This window comes from Arachis hypogaea, chromosome 5, assembly GCF_003086295.3.
Source record: "Arachis hypogaea cultivar Tifrunner chromosome 5, arahy.Tifrunner.gnm2.J5K5, whole genome shotgun sequence".
NCBI classification, from domain to species: domain Eukaryota; kingdom Viridiplantae; phylum Streptophyta; class Magnoliopsida; order Fabales; family Fabaceae; genus Arachis; species Arachis hypogaea.
This window is the reverse complement of record NC_092040.1, coordinates 110084693-110107265: the sequence shown is the minus strand read 5'-3', so window position 1 is coordinate 110107265 and position 22573 is coordinate 110084693. Positions and strand designations below refer to the sequence as shown.

Sequence of the window (22573 nt, the reverse complement as noted above, 5' to 3'; positions counted from 1 at the left end):
ATAATATATCCATTTAGTCTAAATTATTTTGTCAACGTTTGAATAAATATTTAGATTATGCACAAAAATATTTAGAATAACATTTGATCTCTAAATTTTTTTTATTTTTTATAAAAATTTAGTCATTCACAATTAAAAATTTTTTTAAAAAGTTCACTTGACATAAAATTATAAATTTTAAAAAATTAAAATATCTTTTTTTATATTACTTGCAAAAAATTTATCAAAATTTGACATCTAAAGTCGTTTTTTAAAATATATATATTTAATGTATATCTAGTTTTTTGGGATTTTTTTTTAATGTATACATAGTTCTTTGCTATCTTTTTTATATTGACTATTAAATAATAAATGGTTAAATAAATAATAATAACAAAATAAGAAATCAAAATAATACTATTTATTTATTAATCATTAGTTTTTTTTTAAAGTTAACTTTAGTTTTTTCTGAGACAACATCAGTTAAAAAAACTTTTTTAAATATAAATATTATAAAGAATCGATTTCGTAATTATATGCGATAAATTTTTAAATGATTATTTAATAACATATATAAAAAGAGAAACATTTAATTATATTGCCAATAAAAAATTATTTAATTTTTTTAAAATATAAAACTTAAAAAGATAAGATTTAATTTTTATATTATTATTTAAATTATTATTTTAATATTTTAATTTATTTGTTGGTTAGATAATTTAAAAACTAATTATATTTTATAATAACAAAGTATAATTATAAAAATTATTATCATATTATATTTATTTTATCCTACTCATACAAAATTTTTTAGATTCGTAACTGCCCACACCACCTCTCAGATTTTAAGAACATCTCCTTATTTTCCAAGCAATGCAACAATGTACTGACTCTGGTTTAGTGTAGCAGAATACACATGCCAGCTCTATTTTTGGAATGATGCCGACTTGTACAGTCTCTTCTTCGTGTTCAAGCGCACCATGATCACAAACCATATCAAAACCTCCACCCTTGGTGGAACTAAATTCTTCCACAACAACTTTGTATATGCTAATTTCTTTCAACCACATGCGTCTAGTCTTAACCATATTTTGATCACTTATTGACATATCTGGCTTCACTCTATTACATGAACAAACTATTTCTTTTTAGAAAAAATATAGGTAAACAATGAAAATACTAAATAATGTGAATAATTGATATATCGAATGTTTATTTTACTAGGTGTGCGGATGATTATTTTAATATTAAGATTTAGGTGGATAATTTAAAAGTATAACGTATTTTTATTTAATTGGTAGTTGTTCATATTATTCAAAAAAGTCATTAGTTTCTTAGTATAATCCTTCCTTTTATAATGGACACTTTTCTTTGCCAAAACGTCGCCACCACTTAAAAAGAAGTGTTTTGGCCTTAAATATACAAAGATTGCTTAGATTACAAACAACTAATTTTTTTATGTTGTGAAATATAAAGAGATTGCAAATAAAAGAATATAAAGAACTTTGAAGAAAGTGATGAACAAATAGAATTTAAGTTTTGCAACACAAAGACAATTCAAATGTTGGTATGACATGATATGCTATATTAATATTTAACATGTCACAATAGCACTTAAATTAACGAAATTAGTTAATGGTTAAAAGTAAAATAGATCATTTTTAAATTTGAAAACCCTAAAACTAAGTTACAAGTGTTTTATATTGATAGACCAATAAAATTTATCATTTTTTGTCAATTTTTGGCTAACTTTAAATACTAAGACTAAATTTTAAATTCTAAATCCTAAACCTTTAATAAATACTAAATCTTAAACCCTAAATTATAAAATATTGTCTAATGTTAAAAAAAATATTAGACCCTAACATTTCTCTTTTGTATATTAAAAAAAACTTAGTTAAACCAAATTTTTTTAGAATATTATAGGCAAAAATAGAACAAACATTATAGGCAAACCAAAATCACCTCTTGTACCAAAAAATAAAATCATCTCTAAACATTAAGGGAAAATACTACTACTTTCCTCTGTATTCTTTCTATTTCTTTAGGTTGACACATGAAACAATGTAATGTCTCTAGGCTTTAATGATTTACATTTTACTTTTACTTTTGATGACTAAGGTGCTTATGGAACCGTGTAATTAGCTTGCAGAATTTGCCGGGCCGGGTAAGAGACTCTAAAACTTGCCTTTTAAGCCATGGCTACTAAACTACTTTGCTTGTTTCAGTTGTTTCTTTACTATGTTCATAAAAAAGATACTCGTAGGAACCAAAACCATCTATCTAAACCTGTTTTAGACCAACCAGGGAGAAGCCAAAAACTGCTACTCGTACAAGATAAGGCCAACACTGATTCCTGAGAAAGAGGGGAATAGGAAATGGTATTGGAAAAGATGGTGGAGCTATATAGTAGAATAATGCTACTGCTACTATAGTACGTACTATTCACCTATTTTAGTATCAATTTTATTAAAAAATATTTTGGAGTATAAAATTCATATTTTATGATAATTATAACCACTTATTTTTATTTATTATAATTATATAAAATATCTAGAAAATAATTATACTTATTATATTACTGAATAAATAAAAATATTTTTATAATATTAAAAATTTAATTATTTATATGTATTTTTCTATCATTTTAAACTTTAAAAAAATTATATGATAATATAATTACAGAATCTTTATGATTTAAATATTTAAAATTTAATTTTATTTTTGTTTTAAAAAATATATTAGAGATATAATTATTCGTATATCTTTCATTCTATTACTTTAAAAATTTAGAAAAAATAGTATCATGATATACGATATAAAATTAACCACCATAAAGCATGTTTTTTATTTACTCAATATCACACACCTTCTTAGTCTTTATATTATATAATCCAGTCAGGTTCACAATTATGATGGAGCCATGTTTACACTTTGAACTAAATATTATTTATATAATTGCTTTGGTGAATAAATAGTAGTGTTTATATATTACTAATTATAATTCTCCCCACCCACCAAAATAATACTATAGCTAGGTAGAGACTAGAGAGGAGCTTGGAAAACTGTGCCACTTGTCAAAAGTAATTGGAAACATCTATTATTCTCCTGTGTTGTGCGGCCTTTTCAACTTCTAAACATTCTGGTGGACAATATCTTACCAACCATCCCAAAGTGACATTATTTTCTTGAATATAAAGTGACATTAATTTTAGTATTCTTTTCAAAAGGAATTTTATTAGATTATGATCTTGGTATTGATGAGTATGAATAGAGAATAAAATAAAACTATTCATGTAAAATAAAACTATTCATGTAATATAATTTTAAATTATTGGTTGTCCTTTTCTGTATCTCCTAACTTTTGAGTCATCTATGTCAACAAAGTAAGCACAGATAAATTAAAATATTAATCAAAATACTAGAAATTGCCAAGAAAATCACACATGGTTATGGGCCTGTATTTTTATATTTATTTTATGTTTATGAGAAGAGAATTATGCATTATTCAATATTATTTTGCCCCGGAATTGTTATATATATATATATATATATATATATATATATATATATATATATATATATATATATATATATATATATCCAACATCTACTTTTCGCACATAACAACAAACACAAGCGTGTATGCATCAATTTCCGTATATCCAACTAACAAATTATAACTTTGTTTTCATCTTTATTTGGTGTAGTACTCGTTTCCTTTTAAAAGAAAAAAAATATATAATTCTCTTTATTTTTATATATTACTTTAGATTAACATATTTTGTTATAAATTATATACAACTATATAGGTTTTTCAAAAAATATACTAAAAACTAATAATAATTAACAAGTAGATCGTAGAACTGATTAAGAATGCTATCTAATTAAAAATATTGTTCTAATTAAGTTTTTTAAAATTAATGTTGATCAAATAATCAAGAATATTTTATCACTCCATCTCCCGTGTAATAATACGAATAATTTCTTCAGTTCATGTGCAGAATGATGACTATTACTTTAATTATAATGGCAAGAGGACGGAGAGAGCTAATAAACACACAAACTCAATTTAGATTAAACTTGAAGCTTGGTTATCCTTGATGAAAGGCATTACTGCATGCCCACGTAAAAATGAATGTAATGCTGATCCACTACACTGATGATTATCCTATTGCAGTGTTCCACATCAAACTTGGAATATAGAATTCAAGCATTATATATATATATATACCTTCCTTTTTGTTCCAATTGTGTCCTTCACCCGTGGACCACCTCCACCACTACGGGAAAAAATACAGATCACACAACATATATATGTTTAAGTAGTTTTGTATAGTCCTTCCAAATTAAAAGGACAGGGTAATGTACGTGAGCCAAGAATATATTATACAACATATTTTTTTTAAAGTATCTCCTAACTCAATACATCAAAGATTAATTTATCGTGAATTGGAGTTCTATTTAAAAGTTTGTTATTGACTAATAAATTACTACGTGCACAAAGTAATATTCAAACTTCTAATACTTGTTTAATTGAACTAATTAATAAGCTAATCACGGATCAACCCAAATTGTAATATATATATATATATATATATATATATATATATATATATATAGGCGTGAATGCTATCATATACTCTCTAAAATAACATGTAAGTTTTTCTCTGTATCACATTTTAATTGAGTATTTATTTTAACCTGAGTTACTTTAATCTCATAAGAGTTAATTAATATCTTTAGAGGATGGTGATAGCCCGACAGAAGAAGAAAATGGGACATTGAATGAGACGGTGATATTTGGGAGGCGCAACAATGACGGCAAAAAAGTAGAGACGAGTAAAAGCAACTAAAAATTTACTAAAGGGGTAATTATATAATATTTTAAAATATTAAAAATTGAACTTTGACTTTTTTTATTCAAATCATTCTTTTAAAAAAGGTACTCGAATTCTCTCTAATTGCGTTTACTCCTCTCCACTACTTCATTGTCGTTGTTGCGCCTCCCAAATATCATTCTCTCATTAGATGTACCGTTTTCTTCCTCTGTCAGACTGTCACCGTCCTCCAAAGATATTAACTCTTATAAGATTAAAGTAACTTATGCTAAAATAAACATTAAATTAGAATATGACACATCAGAAATGATAACTTATATGTTACTTTAGAGATAGTAGAATAACATTCACTAAATATATATATATATATATATGTGTGTGGATTTAACTAACATGTATTTTAAAGACATGTAATAAATTTATTATTAATAAAAAATTTTAAATTTTTTGTATTTTTAAAAAAAACTTTATCAATTGCTGGTAATCTTAACCTATGTCTTTAAGACACGTAATAGATAAATTCTATATATATATATAGCTAGTTATAACTGAAAACCAAGACGCTTGTGAGAAGAAGCAATTGGAGAGAGAGAAGAACATGCATGATGCATCCAAGAGAGAGGGGGTGGGGTTGGAGTGTGTTCCAAGGCACAATGATTACATGGTCTTGGGCAAGCAGAAAGGGTGGCGTGGACACGGCCAAGGGTATGGAAGAACGTGGGGGCTTGACCGAGGTATGAAAGGAAAAAGGAAACGCCAAAAGGGAAAGGGTAAAGCCTAAAAATGAACCTCCAAAACAAAATTATAAATCTTTCTCCGTCCAACAATAATGTCACCTTTATATTCTACAAAATTTGTTCTACTAGTACTCCTTTTGCTATTATTTAAGTGTTCAATTTTAAAATTTTACCCTTTTATAAATAATTTTATATTAAAAAATTCAGGTTACTAGCATTGATTATTTCTTTACTGGTTTTACATTTTAACTCATTTTCTCAATCTTTTAAGCGTTCTTCTAATCCTATAGCCACTAATGTATTAATGTGCACTTATAATTTCAATACTTTACCATCATTTTCTTAATCAATGTGTGCATTTAATTAAATTGGACACTAAGGCTATGTTTAGTTGAAAGGAAAGAAATAGAGAGGAAGAAAATAGAAAGGAAAGAAAGAAAAGGAAATAAATTGAGTAAATTTTTATTTTTTTTAGATGTGTTTGGTTGGAAGGAAAATAAGACGGAAAGAAATGTTATAAAAAGACAATTTTATCCCTATATTATAATATATATTGAAAAAAGTGAAGGAATAGTATTGGAAGTAGAGAGAGAAACTTCTTGTTTCTATATGCTGAATTTGTTTAATTTGTTTAATTGTTCATGTTTTCTAATTTTATTTAATTGTTAAATTTATTGTCGAATTTTGTTTAATTATTTTCCATTCATCTTTTGTTACAATTGCTTTTGAAAAAGGTAGGCTCCATCCATCTCATAAAATTACCTTTTTTGTTTTAATGTTATTTTCTAATGGTGTTCATGTATGTATACATGTTATTAAATCTTGTTGTAGATCTTTAGAATTGGTCTCTTACTAGTCTTAGGTCTAGTTTGGTAACCAACTTAATTAAGTTCCTTTTGATAAAATAATTTAAATAATAAATAACTCTGTTAAAAGTAACTTATAAATAAATTATTTTGTGTTTAGATTTTTAACTCTAAAAGTGCTTATTTTATAGAAATGTGATGAAAAGTAGAAATATTATGAGAGAAGTCATTTTTTTAACTTCTTTATAAACTCCTAAATAGCTTCTTAGAAAGTTTTAATTTAGTTTTGAAAATTACACCAGACATTAATACTACTACTTTTTATAAGTCAAAAATTAAAAAAAGTTACTTCTAAAATTTTCTAAACGGCCTTATTATACTTGAATTGGTATTGTTGGGGTTGCCCAATTGTATAAACCCTTTATGGATTGATTGGATCACAGTTTGAAGATATAACTACTCTGTGTATGTTTGGATTAGAGTTGGCTAAACTAGAGTTTGAATAAAAGTGATTTTGTAAAATTGATTTTGGATAGAAGTGAGTTTGTGTCAACATTTTATGTTTGGCAATTTTAAACTAAAAATGATTTTGATAAAATGAAATTGTTTGGATAATATTAATTAAAATCACTTTTAGATAGATAATTAGTTAATTACTAAAAAAATATAATATTAAATTATAATATTATTTTTTAGTATATTTAATCCTTTTTATACTTCTTTTAATATATTTTTTATATAATATTTTTTATAAAATTTTATTTTAGTTTGTTATAATTTTTTTAATAAAAATTAATATTTATTTATTAAACTAAAAATAACATATAAAATAATATATTTTAGTACTTTTTATGAGTACTCTCAATAATCTTATTTTGTTTACTGTTTTGGATTCTAATTTTTTACTAATTATATTTTTATTATTATTTATAATTAATTTTTTATTTAATTTATTATTTTCAATAGAAACAATAATACATATTATAACAAATAGAATAATAAACAATGAACAAGAATTATAATAATAAATTTCACAATGTCAAACAAAAAAATATTTTATAATTTTATTAGTACTCTCAGTATTCTTTTATTTAGTATTATTTTGGATTGTAAAATTTTATTACTTATGATTCCATTCTTATGTATGATTAGTTTTTTATTTACTTTATCATTTTTAATAAGATTAATCATTCATATTATAATAGAATTAAAATAACAAATTTAATAAAAAAATCAAAATATAAAAAAATGCTAAAAATTCAAAAAAATTTAAAATATTTGAAATGACTTGAAACAAATATGAAAATTCTTTTAAAAAAAAACCAATAATAATCATCAAAGGTGAACTCACGTTGAAGTGAACGCAGAAGCAATAATTTTTCGCTTCCAGTAAACGCGCTTTTAAGTTGCAAAATCACTTCTGCGTTTAAAGGAAAAAAATTGCCAAACATCAAAAAGCAGCGTTTAAAGAACTTCAACGCACTTTTATCCTTTAAAACGGGTTTGCCAAACACACCCTGTAATGGATGGTGAAAACAGCAAGATTGTTGGACAGTTCATACAATTATTTTGGGATCAAACATGACTTCTAGGATATGCTGCTGTTGTGATTGTTGGAATTGCTATGCTTTTTGCATTTATCTTTGTCCCACTCCACTGATCATGTATTCTATAATGCATCTGTCATATAGAGTTTGTCCTTTAATTTTATGTTCAACTGCTCAAGGTGTCACTACTCTTCTATTCACTACTCTTCATAGGTATATTTGGAGTTTGTTTTTTAATTCCTCTTACTTACTATTCTTCTCTATGTGTGTGTGAAAGTCTCACCGTCTCAGAAAAATTAGAAGAGAAAAACTGAGAAGGAAAAAAATCTTAAAGAAATATGAATTTATTATAAGTGAAAGATAAGAGTAGATAAGTAATTTTATAATTTAGTAAAATTTTTTAAACGTTTAGCGTTAATAAGGATTGAATTGAAAAAAAATGATATAAAGATTCAATTAAAAAGAAAAATAATATAAAGACCTAAGTGAAAATTCGGTAAAATTATAAAGACCTGCAAAGTAATTAAACTTATTATTAGTTATGTAATTATTTTAAAAATTTAATTAACTTGTGCTATAAAAACATATTTTAAAAATATAATGATAAAATTTTTTTAATATTTTTAATGTATTCAATATATTAAAAATATACAAAAATTAACTTTTATAATAATTTTTATAAAATATTTTTTATAGTATATCTAATCTATGTCTTTAAGACACAAGCTAAAAAAAATATTTTTTAATATTATAATAGCTATTTAATAAGATTCATTATTCAAAGGTAAATGTTATATCTAAACAATCTAAATATTTTTTTAATTCAGTATTATGATTTTATAAAAGAAAATTATATTTATAGATAAAGTACTAATAAAAAGATATGAAAATAAAATAATGAAAACTATATTTTTTGGTAAGGAATGTCTTTATGACATTTAAATAAAAAAAGAAAAGAAATTGAAGCATAATATTTAAAGTATTTAAACATTTAAAAAAAATAAAGAATTTAAAATTTTCTATTTATAAATTCTCCAGAAAATGTTCTTAAGAATTATAATACTGATCAACAAATTAAAACTTATTAAGGGTTTAGCAAATAAAATGTAAAAAAAATATATTTTTTTGAAAGACTAATAAAAATTTACTTTTTTCTAAAATATTTATTTTAGAAAAAAAAATACGTTAAAACTTTTCAACCTAAACAATCTTCGTAAGTGTCTTCAAATTACATGTTACCTAAACTAATTAATTAATTAATTAATTAGTTAATATAGCTAGGAAGAAGGACAAGGTTTAGTTATAAGCTTTTTATCATGATTATAGTCTCAGCCTTTGTGGTCTTTGGTCGGTCGACAATCTGTCTTGTGTTTTCATAACCATGTTTTTTGCTTGTGTTTTTTCATTTCTCTCTCTTTTTCACAACTTGCATTGTGTAATTATACATTCACACACTTTGGACCAATCACAATCAACAAAAATTTATGTTAGTACTTTAGAAGTTGAATAATGATTAAGAATCCTAATTCATCTCCTAACTGTTTTTTAATATTTAAAAGAGTAAAAATTTAAATATATATTATTTTATAAAAATATTAAAAAAAGAGTAAAATTTAAAAATTTCTTTATTTAAATATTAAAAAATAGTAAAATAAATATAATTATATATCTTTTCACCTATAATGTTTGTTTTGCAAAGTATATACCACACATGCCCTGATAGCTACATAGAATGATATAAAGTTAATGCCGTAAGAAGAAAGGAAAGGCGACTAACAGTACTCAAAAGAGCCTCTATACATTTTAGAGGGTCGTGAAGGCTGCAGAGTGCGAAATTGAAAAAAAAAATTAAAATAAATCAAAATAAACCAAAAATATGTTCCAGCAAAGCAGGAAAAAAATACATTGTCGAAGGTAAAGGATAAGAAGGTGAGAAGGTCCATGATCAACCCTCCACAACCACAAAGCTTTGAGTTTGATACACAATAGAAAGAGAGAGAAACCTATTTTTTCAACACCCATCCACTACAAGGAGCAAAAAACAAAGAAAGAAAGTAACCTTTCAATCCCTAGCATGAGAGAATTACAACAGAGAATTAGAATAGCATAATCAGTGGTAGTAATAGTCATCATAACACAACAAGGGAAGGCTTAATTTGTTTTTGTTTTTACTTCTTTTTTTTTTTTAAATATTTTCTTTTCTACCAATACCACAGCATCCTTGTCCTTTAATGTCCATTTCATTTTCATTCCCTTGTGCTATAGCATAAACCAAACTTCTCGATACGTACCCTTTCACCTTTCTGTCCTCTCCTTTTCTTTTTCCCCTCAAACCTCTGAAATTTCAACCTCATCACTTTCTCTCTCTTAGCTCCTCAAATTTCATATACAAATTTATCACAAGGCTTGAAGTTCTTTCTGATCGAGATGATGAAAAAGGAAGAAGATCAAGGGCAGTGTTCTCCGCAAGCAATCCACAACACCATTCAAAGCTACCAAGAACAGTTATTCCTTCAGCAGCAGATGCAGCATCACAACCCAAACGGTACGGATCTTTATATCGGCAGCGGTGGAAGTGGAAGGGGGTTAGTGTTCCCTCCTGAAGCCTCTCCAATCATGCAACCACCATGGTCCATGCCACCGGTTCACCCTTTCAACCAAGCCGGTCCGGTTCACCCGGTCTCCCATCATAATGATAACAATAATAACAACCACGATCCTTTCCTTGTTCCTCCACCGCCTTCGTCGCCATACGCAAGTTTCTTCAATCGAAGGGTCCCGTCTCTGCAGTTCGCATACGAGGGCCCTTCTTCTGAACACCTCAGGATCATATCTGACTCGCTTGTTGGGCCCATGGTTCATCCCGGTTCTGTGGGCCCGTTTGGGCTCCAGGCCGAGTTAGGCAAGATGACTGCCCAAGAAATCATGGAGGCTAAGGCTCTTGCGGCCTCCAAGAGTCACAGTGAAGCTGAAAGGAGACGCAGAGAGAGAATCAATAACCATCTTGCCAAACTCCGCAGCTTGTTGCCAAACACAACTAAAGTAAGTATAATTTATCGTTGAGTTTAGTTTTCTACTATGATTTGATCAGATTTATCAATTTACCCGATTATTCAAATAATAAATTTTAACACATTAATTATTTTACCAGAGTATACTAATACCCAAGAATAGACAGTTAGATATTTATAAAAGAACTCTTTTATCATTAAATTTTAATATGTACTTAATTGACAACATAATAAAATTAAACCTAAAATTCTATGTATATTATCCAAACCCCTACTGTTCCTAGTGGCTTAATAAGTGTGTCCATTTATAATAAGAAAAGCAACCTAATTAAGAGTTAAAGATCCCATACATATATATGGTCATGCCTACAACATGGTATACTATACTACACCATAAAAATAAAACCATATTATATATAAAGAAAAATCATTTACTAAATCAATAATATAACATACATATTAAAATATAAAATATATATTAAAAATAAGTTATACATAAATATATATCGATTAACCTAGTGTTTTATTTTTTTTATGCATATATTATTTTTCACAAAAATATTATGTTTAAAAGTGTACGATTTTTTTTATTAAATTCATATTTTGTTGCCATGATTTAGTTTCTACCGATTATTACTTTGGTTTTATATAGCAACAGCCAACCAAAAATGTGATGACCTTTAGAAAATGAGGTGCAAAACTGTTTCAATGCCTTTCTTTTTTCCTACCACCCTTCCTTTTTGGCTTTCACCAGTTTGTTGTTTGTTTAAAGAGTGTTTTATTTTTTATTTTTTCTTTCTTCTTTGCTTCAAATTCCTTCTCTCTTTCTGAGTCTCAGTAGCAGTAGTAGTAGTATGTTGCTAGTTCCGAGGAGGGGTTGTTATTAATTAGTAAGGAAAAAGTAATAATCAAAGAAAGGAGTAAAGAAAAGGTTATTAAGCGATAATGTCGCTTGGTTGACATGATAAAGAGAAACCAAAGCGCAGTTGAAAAGTTGCACATGGAAATTTCTTGCCGGATAACATTGATCAGTCAAACTCATCAGCTTGATCATGAAAAAGATGTAAAAGCCACACAGACATAGAGAGAGGAGAGACAAACTAGCACCCTTGTCAGTGTTACACATACACTATGTATCACGATATACCTATATCTATCTATCTATCTATCTATCTCATTTCATCATCTTTTTTGGTGTCATCTCATTTCATCATCTTGTGCATGGTGCATATATATGTACTATACTTCCTCCATTCAAAAAATTCCATCAGTTTCATTCCATATATCAGTCTATAACAATTAACCAAACACTATGACTATACCTACTATGCATTTCTCTTCCACACCAAAATGCCATGTGAACAATTCTCTTTATACATATATATGAAAGGTTAACACGATGTTTCAATAACATTATGGTTCTAATAATTTTAGCGTTAATCTTATTATAAAATATATACACAGTTACATAGAGATCAATCACTAACATTACTTGAATATTAACGTTTGTAGAATATATATATATATATATATTCCTCTTTATTTTTTGTAATTATCTTATATAATTATTTATGTAACATTATTTTTTTCATTTTATGAGATTTACGCGATATATAATTTTTAAATTATATTAGTAAAAGTAAATGAGTATAAACTCCAACTGCACTCGTAAATAATAATAATAATTTGATATAGTATAAGCATGCAAGAAATAATTAAAGAGGTTTAATGTGCTTGTTTCTTCTTTTTTAAATTTTTTTTCTCTCAAACGTTCATGATTTCTAACATTTTAATGTACAGAAACTACAAATACAAATTTCACTTTTGGAATCAATGATGAAATATGATCTATTACATATTCACCAAGTAATAATTGAAAGTTATAATTTTTTTTCAATAATTTTTTTACTGTTTAGATGAGTAAAAGTTTAATATTGGAAACATATAAAATTAAAAAATTTTCAGTTTTATTTATTTTGAAAGTTAAAAGGATAATTGAAAGAATACATCAGAAAGATAAATTAGGATTCATTACTTTTTTTTTATAATTATACTATATATTAAAATCAGTTTCTAGTATAAAATATATAATAAAATATAAAATATATATTAAAAATAAATTAAAAATACATGTATTTATATAAATACATAATAGTTGAATTTGATAATTAATTTTAAGATACAAATAGGATACCATTTATATTTTTTTAGAGAAAGTTTAGAAAATTAACTTTTTTATTAAATTTGGCCAATATTTAATAATAAAAAAATAATTTTACACTTTTAAAAATATTAATAATGATTAAATAATTATTACAAATCACAAAATTTATTGAATTTTAATACTCTCTTTTTGCATAATAAATTTAAAAACTATTGAGGTTTAAATTACAAGATATACAATTATTTTAAATTATTTTTTAATTTTATTTATTCCTTACATGATGAAATCCGTACTATTATTAAGATCTAGCCCGCACTTAACTAATAAAAAAAATAAAATGAATAATCTCATAGCATTAGATATAATTTTAAACTATTAAAAATACTAATAATAACTCATTAATAACTATAAATCACAAAATCTACTCAGCTCTCTAGCACTCCTCATTTTCTTTTACTTTTCTACATGGCATGATTATTTTTTTCTTTGTAGACAGATAAAGCTTCATTGCTAGCAGAAGTGATTCAACACGTGAAGGAACTGAAGCGTCAAACTTCACTGATAGCAGAAACGAATCCAGTTCCCACAGAATCCGACGAGTTAACGGTGGATACGACGGACGAAGACGGAAGGTTTGTAATCAAAGCGTCTTTATGCTGCGAAGACCGTTCAGATCTCTTACCCGACCTCATCAAGACACTGAAGGAACTCAAGCTGAGAACCCTGAAAGCCGAGATCACCACACTCGGCGGCCGCATGAAGAATGTGTTGTTCATCACGGCGGACGAAGAAGATTATTCTAGTAGCAACGCCGGCAGTGGCGGAGGAGAGCAAAGCCTTCAGCTGGGTCATTATTGTATTAGCTCAATACAAGAAGCGCTGAGGGCTGTCATGGAGAAAGGTGGTGGTGATGAATCTGCTTCTGGGAATGTTAAGAGGCAAAGGACGAATATCAATATCCTTGAACAAAGGTCTTTATGAATTTTCACTAACTAAAGACCTATAATTTATAATTACCATAATATTTATCTAATTAATTATCACTTGCTTTAAGTTAATATCTCTACTTTTTTTTTTGTGGATGTGGTTCCTTTTTTTTTTTGGGTGGTGTTGGTGTGTGATGAAAGTGAAAAACACCACTATATGATGTATTTTGTCCATCATCGTCATCATCATGAAGCAATTCAATGAAGAAATTAAACGATATATTATATAATATGGTCTTTTGTACAAAGGTCTATATAAAGTTTCACCAATTAAAGACCTATAATTTATAATTATCGTATTTATCTAATTAATTATAATTTCTCGTTTGTAAAATGTTTGGTTGTTTTTGCGGTGTGTCGAAATATACCACTAGTATGATGATGTAAGTGAAACTATTTTGTTCATAATGGTCATACCAATGAGGTAATGATATATATAATATGGTTTCTGTACATGTACTTGTTGCTTGGGTTTGAGTCCATAGGGAGACAGAGAGAGAGAAGGGGAGAGCTGGTTAAGGAAAGAAAACAGCGAAGGATCTTTTTCGTGGCAAGAGAAACCTTATATCAAATCCTAACATGGAAAATGAGTAGTGTGGGTATTTCAATTACTCAAACATGAAACATAATATATAACCGCTGGAGACGCCGGTGGCTATTTTGTATTGTTTTATGTTTTGGGGGTTTCCTTCTTGTTTGTGTTATGGGTTATATGACTCTCTATTTGTGTTATGGGTAGTGTGTCCGTGCATGGCATTATGGTTATCAGTATTCAGTATTCACTATGGGATGGTGACGATACAGTTTTCGTCATGTGCTCATGAGTCCCCACACGGCCACTGCCCACTTCTAACAACCACCGTCCATTTTATTTCTCAACACAATTCTTCCCAATATTTCAGTACCCAAAAGAAAACAAAAGCTCTGGATTACGTACACTTTCATGGCCTTAGAGAATTTTCGCCAAACTATCTGTTTTATAATAAACTTGATGGAAATATGTGATTGGTTTAGTATTTATTAATACGTTTTCTGATTTTCTTATAAAAGGCTTTTTATAGTATTAATTAATATGTTTTCTTATACTGGATAAAAGTCATTTTGGTTAAAATCTTTAAATTCATTGTGTTAAACCTAACTGTACGTCAATAAAAATATTTTTATAATTATATATCAAACTAAAATCACCATATATTTGTTAGTGAATGATAAATTTTTTAGTATAGTGGCTACTAAAACATTATTTAATTTGAAATTTTACTCACATAATTTAAAAATAGTAGCCCCCTCTCAAAATATTAACAAATATTTAAAAAAAAATTTGTAGTGTTTTTTTTTTTGTATTTACCAGTAATTTTGTTCTCTTGATTAATCCAATACTTCTGGAATATGCTTCCTGAGGTTCTTTAACAATTAAACTATAGTCCTTTCGGTGTTATTGTGTCATCTAAATATATGTATAAACATACCTATAAAACATGACTTAAGAGTTAAGAACATGTGATTAAATAAATACTACATAATTTTACTACTGCAAAACATATAGTTATAAATATGCCTATAAAATATGACATAATAACATGTGATTAAATAAAACACTATAATTTTACTATTTTTGTCACGTAAACTAGAGCCTCATATATACAGAATCTCTCAGGTGTTATTAGTAGATGTTGGTTAAGTTAGTTAGACTGATGTGGCAGAGTAGTGAGTTAGTTAGGAGAAGGAAGTTGCTTAGATTATTGCATTAGGCGTATATTTAGTTGAATGCTCTGGTGTTTAAAGAGATGTCTATTTACTAAAAAAATTTAAAAATTAATATTTAATTTAAAAGATATAAAAATAAATTATTTTTAAAAAATTAAAATTTACCACAAAAAAATAAATTAGACAAAAATTAAACAATAATTAATAAACACCATAAAATTGACCTTATATTTAAATCAACTCTTGTAGCTATTTATTCGTCTGAAATGAAATTTGCATGATTGTAAGCTAAGCTTAATTCTCAAGTCACATCATTACAGCATTGTGAAGTAATTCTTCCACTGCTAAACTCTCTGAACTCTTGTAGTTATGGCATTTTTTATTAGGACATCCACCAAATCACAGAATAATTATAATGCAAAACGAGTACAATAATCTGAAATTTTCTAGCTCCAATAAATAATGTGACTCACGTCATTATGCAAAGCAGAATAAATCTCCTTTTGTACCAAGGATTTTTAAAACTAAAAATGTATTTGACATTATTCATATGGATATTATAGGGTCTAATAAACACTGTTTTTATTTGAAGTTTCAAATATTTTTTACCAAATATTTTTTAGAAAAGTATAGAGTACCAACATATTATCTACTAACAATGATTAATTATTATATTTTAAACACATATATAAAGAGACCCATCCAAAAAATATATCTATAAAGATATTTCTATTAAACACAGTCATGAAAAAAATATTTTTATTAGACACATCTACAAAAATACTCCCATTAAATACAGTTATAAATAAGAGTTGGCAGAAATATTGTTGGTAACGTAGCAGAGTTGATATTTTTTACATACAAGTTATTTACATAAATAAATTCATATAAGTCCTTTAACTTAATTTACCTCATGCGCTATTATCTAACCAACTTTTCAATCAATGTGCAAATATATAACTGTTTTTTTTTTAAAGGATTTCATTTCCGTTTTTAAATTTTTTAGCATTTTCCATCTACGTTCTCTTCTATCTCTGCGTTCTCTACGCTTCTCTTCGTTCGTTCTCTGCGTTCTCTTTCTTCGTTTTTCGTGATTTTCTTCGTTCTCTATGTTTTTAAAATCAAGCTCTGAGATTAATTTTGAACAATTATCTCGTTGTTAAAGATAACGAATTATTCAAGTTCAGATTGTCAATTGAACCAAAGCGAAGTGAATTATTATTTTGAATCCAATCAAGTGGTTGAGGTGTGGTTCGATTCTAGTTAATATTTTCGTTAGTAGTTTATGATTCTGTAGGTGAATAATGTTATTTTTGTTTGTGAAAATGATTGTTCATCGTTGATGGTTTGAATTGAATGTAATGTAGCAGTTTTGCATTAAAGAAAATATTTTTGCGTATTTGTAGCAAATTTTTTGGTATAAAATTAAGATAATATGTGTATTGTCATGAATTTTTGGTGATATGTACTGATAAATTCTACATAATTCAAAACTTTTCTTCTTCTTCCTCCTCATCTTCTGCCGCTTCTTCTTCTTTTTCATTATCATCATCATCATCATCATATTTTTTTTCTTATTCATCTTTTTCTTCTTATTTTACCTTCCCAAGTTTTTCTTGTTTTACTCTCTTAACAAGAATAAAAAAAAAATCAAAGAAGAAGAAAAAACACACAATGCTAATGAAGGTTCCAAAAGGCTTAAAGAAGGAGGGTTGAATCTATGGCTCTCTTTAACTTTGAATTATTAAGCCTTAAACACATAACTTTAAACTTGATTCCTGTTGATTTGTGCAACGGATAAATCAGGAGACAATTTCGTTTTGTATCATAAAAATCATAAAACAAAACTAAAGCAGAGAGAAAGAAGTTGACACAGTCATATATCCTGGTTCAGTTGTCTTGTGTAATGCAACCTACATCCAATCTCCATCACAACGTTGGTGGAATTTTCACTATAATCCAAGTATTACATACACCAATTTCCTAAAACTCAACTTAATCCTATCTGGACACACAAGCTTTAACATAAACTTGACTTGACTATGCTAATACCTAGACTCACCACACTAAGTGTTTACCCAACTTAGCAAGGAATACCTCTCAGGTACATGACACAAGACAGAAAATACAACAAAAAAAATCTGAAATCACTCTTGGCTTTTCTCTCAAGTATTTCTCTCAACCTTTTTCACTCTATGACTTTTTCTCAATGCCTCTCTTTCTTTCCTTTTACCTCTAAAAAAAAACTAAGAAAGATATACATTGAAACTGAAATACAAAACAATAAAACATGAAGGAGATGATGAATAACAACTTTTACTCTATGCACGGATCCTATCTTTTGAACTCAAAACATTATTCTTTATCTTGGCAGAGTGCTCCCTTTAGTGTAGCTGTAATGCTTCAAAGACTTTAAACTCTATTGTGAGATTTTCACTTTTCTCTCGATTCAGGTTCTCTCTTTTTGTTGCTCTAATGAGATTCAACTTTCCTTTTATACCTTAGTTAGAGCCACAATTAGGGTTCCTTCTGAGTCAACTTCTTGAATCTTGGACTTTTAGAAATCATTCCTTATCTTTCTTTAATCAGCCCTTAAAATTAGGAATTTCAAATCTGGCTCTTTGTTTGACCGAAGAGTGCAGAGCAGCAGAGATGAGATTGCTTAGTGATAATCTCAAATCCAAACCCTTGAAAATGTTCTTTGACCCCAAGTAACATTGTAGGCCATTGATTCACAGCAGGAATAGGTAGAAACCACTTTTTTCTTTTAACCTAAATTGGTATTGCAGAAAGTTGGAGAAGAAGTGAAGAAATTAACTTGCATGCAAATAGAAATAAATCACTTTTAACCTTTGACTTAGCTTAACATGTCTTTGATTAGTGTGATTGGACATTGCTTTTCTCGATTGACTTTCTCTTTCTTTATTCTCTGGTGAGTGAGCTCGAAGAAGAAGCTTTCTCTCTCTCTCTCTCTCTTTCACTTGTTTTTGTCCGAAGTGAGCAACTGAAGCTTTGCTTTAGGTTTGCTTCTCCATTGCTTAGTTAAGATTGGGCTTGGATAGTGGATCAATTTACCTACATCACACTTGAGCACATTTATTTCATTTGTTTGGGCTGCTATTCTATCATAAGAGCTTGCATCACTTAAATGAAAACAATCAAACCCAATTTGGTGTTTAACCCGATAAATTAATGTTCATCATTATCAATAAATTAATTTAATTCTCAACTCAACAATCTCCCATTTGATGACAAACATATTTTCAAGAAATGTAATCAAGGAGATTTAAACAGACTTGATTTAAAGTATTTTGCTTTGATGATATCACATTTTTTTATTCACTCCCCTTTCTTTTACAATGGTTCTTCCCCTATCTTTGTGCTCATCTTTAGTTTTCTGTTCATGTATCTGATGAGTGGATATTTTATACGCTTTTTGATACTATTTTCTTAGTATTTTCAGTATATTTTGTTAAGTTTTATTTTGTTTTAGTAGGTTTTATTGTAAAATTCACTTTTTGGATACTACTTTGAGCTTTTGTATTTTTTCTATGATTTTAGGTGAATTTTGGGTGAATTTGGAAAGTTTTGGCAAAGTATGATTCAGATGCAAAGAAAGCATAGCAGATGCTGTCAGATTCTGACCTCCGTGCTTTCAAACGAGCATTTATGGAGTTATAGAGGTCCAAATGACGCATTCTTAATGGAATTGGAAAGCTAACTTGCAGTGATTTCCAAAAATATATAATAGTTTATATCTTGCTTTGGAAATGATCGCCCAAAATGGGCGTTGAACACCCATACTACCCACTTTCTGGCGTTCAACACCCCAAGAGGACTGAAGCCAACGTTGAATGCCCAAAACTGGCGTTCAACGTCCCAAGGGGAGCAAGGAAGCATCATATCTATCCCCTAGTGGGCGTTCAATGCCCATTCCTTCAAGTTGGATGCCATGCTCAACCCAAACATTCACCAAGTGGGCTCAGAAGTGGATTTTCGCTCCTTTAGCCTAGTTTAGTTTATTTTTGTAATTTCTAATTATTATTAATATCTTTTTAGGTTTAGTATTAGTATATATAAGGAGAGATCACCATTATTTAGGATTTTCTCCACCGCATCCAAACCTTACACATTATTCTCTGTACAGTATGAGTAACTAAACCTCTTAGGTTAAGGTTAGGAGCTCTGCTGATTCCTATGGATTAATGCAATTACTTTTCTTCTTCAATCTATGTTTAATTTTATTCTATGATGCATTGTCGTTCTTCATCCTTATGAATTTGGGGTGGAACGAAAGTATGACCCCCTGTTCTACATGAGTTCTTTACGAGTCCTGACCTGGATAGTATTAGCTACAGCTTGAGAGTGCATCACGGGTTCTAACAAGTTACTTGGGCTAATTGGGATATGTGACATAAAATCCCGTTAGTCAGGGGTAATTGAGGTTCCTGTGGCTCTAAGGGCTAGAATCATAGAGCGTCATTCTCTGATCCGGAAAATCCGACCTTGTTTGTAGCATTTTGAATAGGATCATCAAGAGATTGAATTGCGCGAGCTTCACCCTCTCCCAGATTGATCTAGCTTGATCGGGTGTTTGGTTTGGATTTGAGGAGATTAATGACCACGACCGATGGCTTAATCACTTATAGCCTTGTCATTGAAAGAATCATGCATCGTTTGAGTAGTTAGTATGATGTGTTAATCGAGAAGAATAAGTATCTCCGAGGTCTTAACTAATTTCTCACTACTGTTTCTACGTTTTATCGTTATTGCTTATTTATGCGCCTACAACAAACAACAACTATATTTCTATTCGCCTGACTAAGATCTGTAGGAGAACCACAGCTTGCTCAATCCGGTAATCCTTGTGGGATTCGACCCTCACTCACCTAAGGTATTACTTGGATGACTGGTGCACTTGCCGGTTCAGTTGTGCGAGTCACAAATTCAGGCACCAAGTTTTTGGCGCCATTGCCAGGGATTGTTTATGATTGAAAAAGTAACGGTTGTCTTACTCCTTAGATTAGGTACTTTTTACTATTTTCTTGTTAATTGTGTTTCTTGTTGTTCGAATTTTCTTTGTTTCTTTTCTTGAAATTTTTCGAAAATATTTTCATCTTTAGTTATCCTTTTCTTTTGTTTGAATTTTGTGTCAAATTTTAAGTTTGGTGTCCTTTTAATTTTTATTGATTTTTTTTCATGAATTGTTTGAAATCTGTTCTTAGTTTCTTTCTTATTGTTCGAATTATTCTTGCTATTTCTCTTTGTTTGATTTCAAAATCTCTAAGTTTGGTGTCTTTTAGTATTTTTCTTTTTCTATTGTCGAAAATTTTGTTTTCTACTTCAAAAAAAAATTAAGTTTGGTGTCCAATTAGTTGTTTCCCTTTTAAATTTCAAAAATATTCTAAACTCATTTCCTATTTACGTCTTAAAAGATTCGAAAATCTTGGATTAACTCCTATATTTCTATTTTATTAAATTTTTCGTCTTTATTATTATTACTCTAATATAATGCATATCTCTGTAGAACATCTCACTGAGAATTCTCTATACTTGACGTAGAGACCCCCACATTTTCTTCACTTTGCTCTTTGTTTGTGTAGGTAGGAATAGAAAAATTTTAGTATGAACCCACTTGAGAATACACAACCAAGAAGAACTTTGGGGTCATATACAGCCCCCAATCCTGACTTCTATGAGAAAAGCATTTGTATACCCCCTATTTGAGCAGCAAACTTTGAGCTCAACCTATGGCTCATCACTTTAGTTCAGCAAAACTGCCAGTTCCAGGGACTCCCACAAGAGGAGCCCACAGAATTTCTTGCAGACTTTCTGCAAATTTCTAATATAGTACAGCTGAAGGAGTAGACCAGGATGTCTACAGGCTGCTGCTTTTCCCATTTGCTGTAAAAGGTCAAGCAAGGAGGTGGTTGGATACTCAACCAAGATCAAGCTTGAAAACATGGAATAAGCTGGTAGAGAAATTTCTAAAGCAATATTTTCCCCCAAAGAAGTTAACCTAGCTGAGACTGGACATTCAAGGTTTCGAGCAAGAAGAGAGTCAGTCTCTTTATAATGCTTAGGGGAGGTACAGAATGATGCTATGAAAATATCCCAAGGAAATGTTTTCAGAATGGGTCAAGCTAGACATCTTCTATTACAGACTCATAGATATAGCTAAGATGTCCTTAGATCATTCTACAAGTAGTTCAATCCACATGAGAAAGGTCCAGCTAGTGTACGCTGAATCGGACCCTCCAAAATAGAGTGAATCGTTCCCCCATCAACTATACTCCCTCACACAACAATTGCTAAGTTTGCAAGGAATGTTACAGGAAACCCGTGCCTCTAAAAAGAATATAGAGGCATAGCTGAATCAGGCTGAACAACACTTATCTAAACAGATAAGAGAAGAGTGCCAATTCATCCAATTGAGGAGTAGAATGATACTAAATAGCCAGTATCAGGATAATGAGAAGTAGAGGGAAGAGGAAACATCAGCAGGTGGAAACACAGCATCCCAAGGCATGATCAAGGGCGTTGAACGCCCAGAGGGGAGCAATACTGGCGTTCAACGCCCCCCATAGGTCAACAAGGGCATTCAACGCCCAGTAGGGGTCACTTTGGACATCCAACGCCCAATAGTGGGCAGAGCTGGCGTTCAACGCCAAGAAGGGGCCAGCCTGGGCATTGAACGCCCAGAAGGGGGAGGCCAAGCATGTGCAAGCCCAAAGAAAACCCCTCCTAAGTAGGCTGGTAATCCTCCTTCTGGCACCATGGACAATCACTCCGCAC

General features: G+C 29.0%; 1 protein-coding gene across 1 annotated transcript; it reads left to right on the top strand.

Annotated features, from left to right (window-relative positions):
* Nucleotides 1-9676: 9676 nt before the first annotated feature.
* On the top strand, nt 9677-14301 carry LOC112802694 (transcription factor bHLH30). Its single transcript, XM_025846018.3, has 2 exons — nt 9677-10952; nt 13578-14301. Exons 1-2 carry the CDS (start codon nt 10338-10340, stop codon nt 14064-14066), a joined length of 1104 nt encoding a protein of 367 aa, XP_025701803.1. The 5' UTR covers nt 9677-10337; the 3' UTR covers nt 14067-14301.
* The last annotated feature ends 8272 nt before the right edge of the window (nt 14302-22573 follow it).

Excerpts from the sequence above, each read along its gene's own strand:
- LOC112802694 (XM_025846018.3), top strand. The coding sequence starts at position 10,338 with ATGATGAAAAAGGAAGAAGATCAAGGGCAGTGTTCTCCGCAAGCAATC. Across the intron at positions 10,953-13,577 it reads TGTTGCCAAACACAACTAAA|ACAGATAAAGCTTCATTGCT; the intron begins GTAAGTATAATT and ends TTTTCTTTGTAG.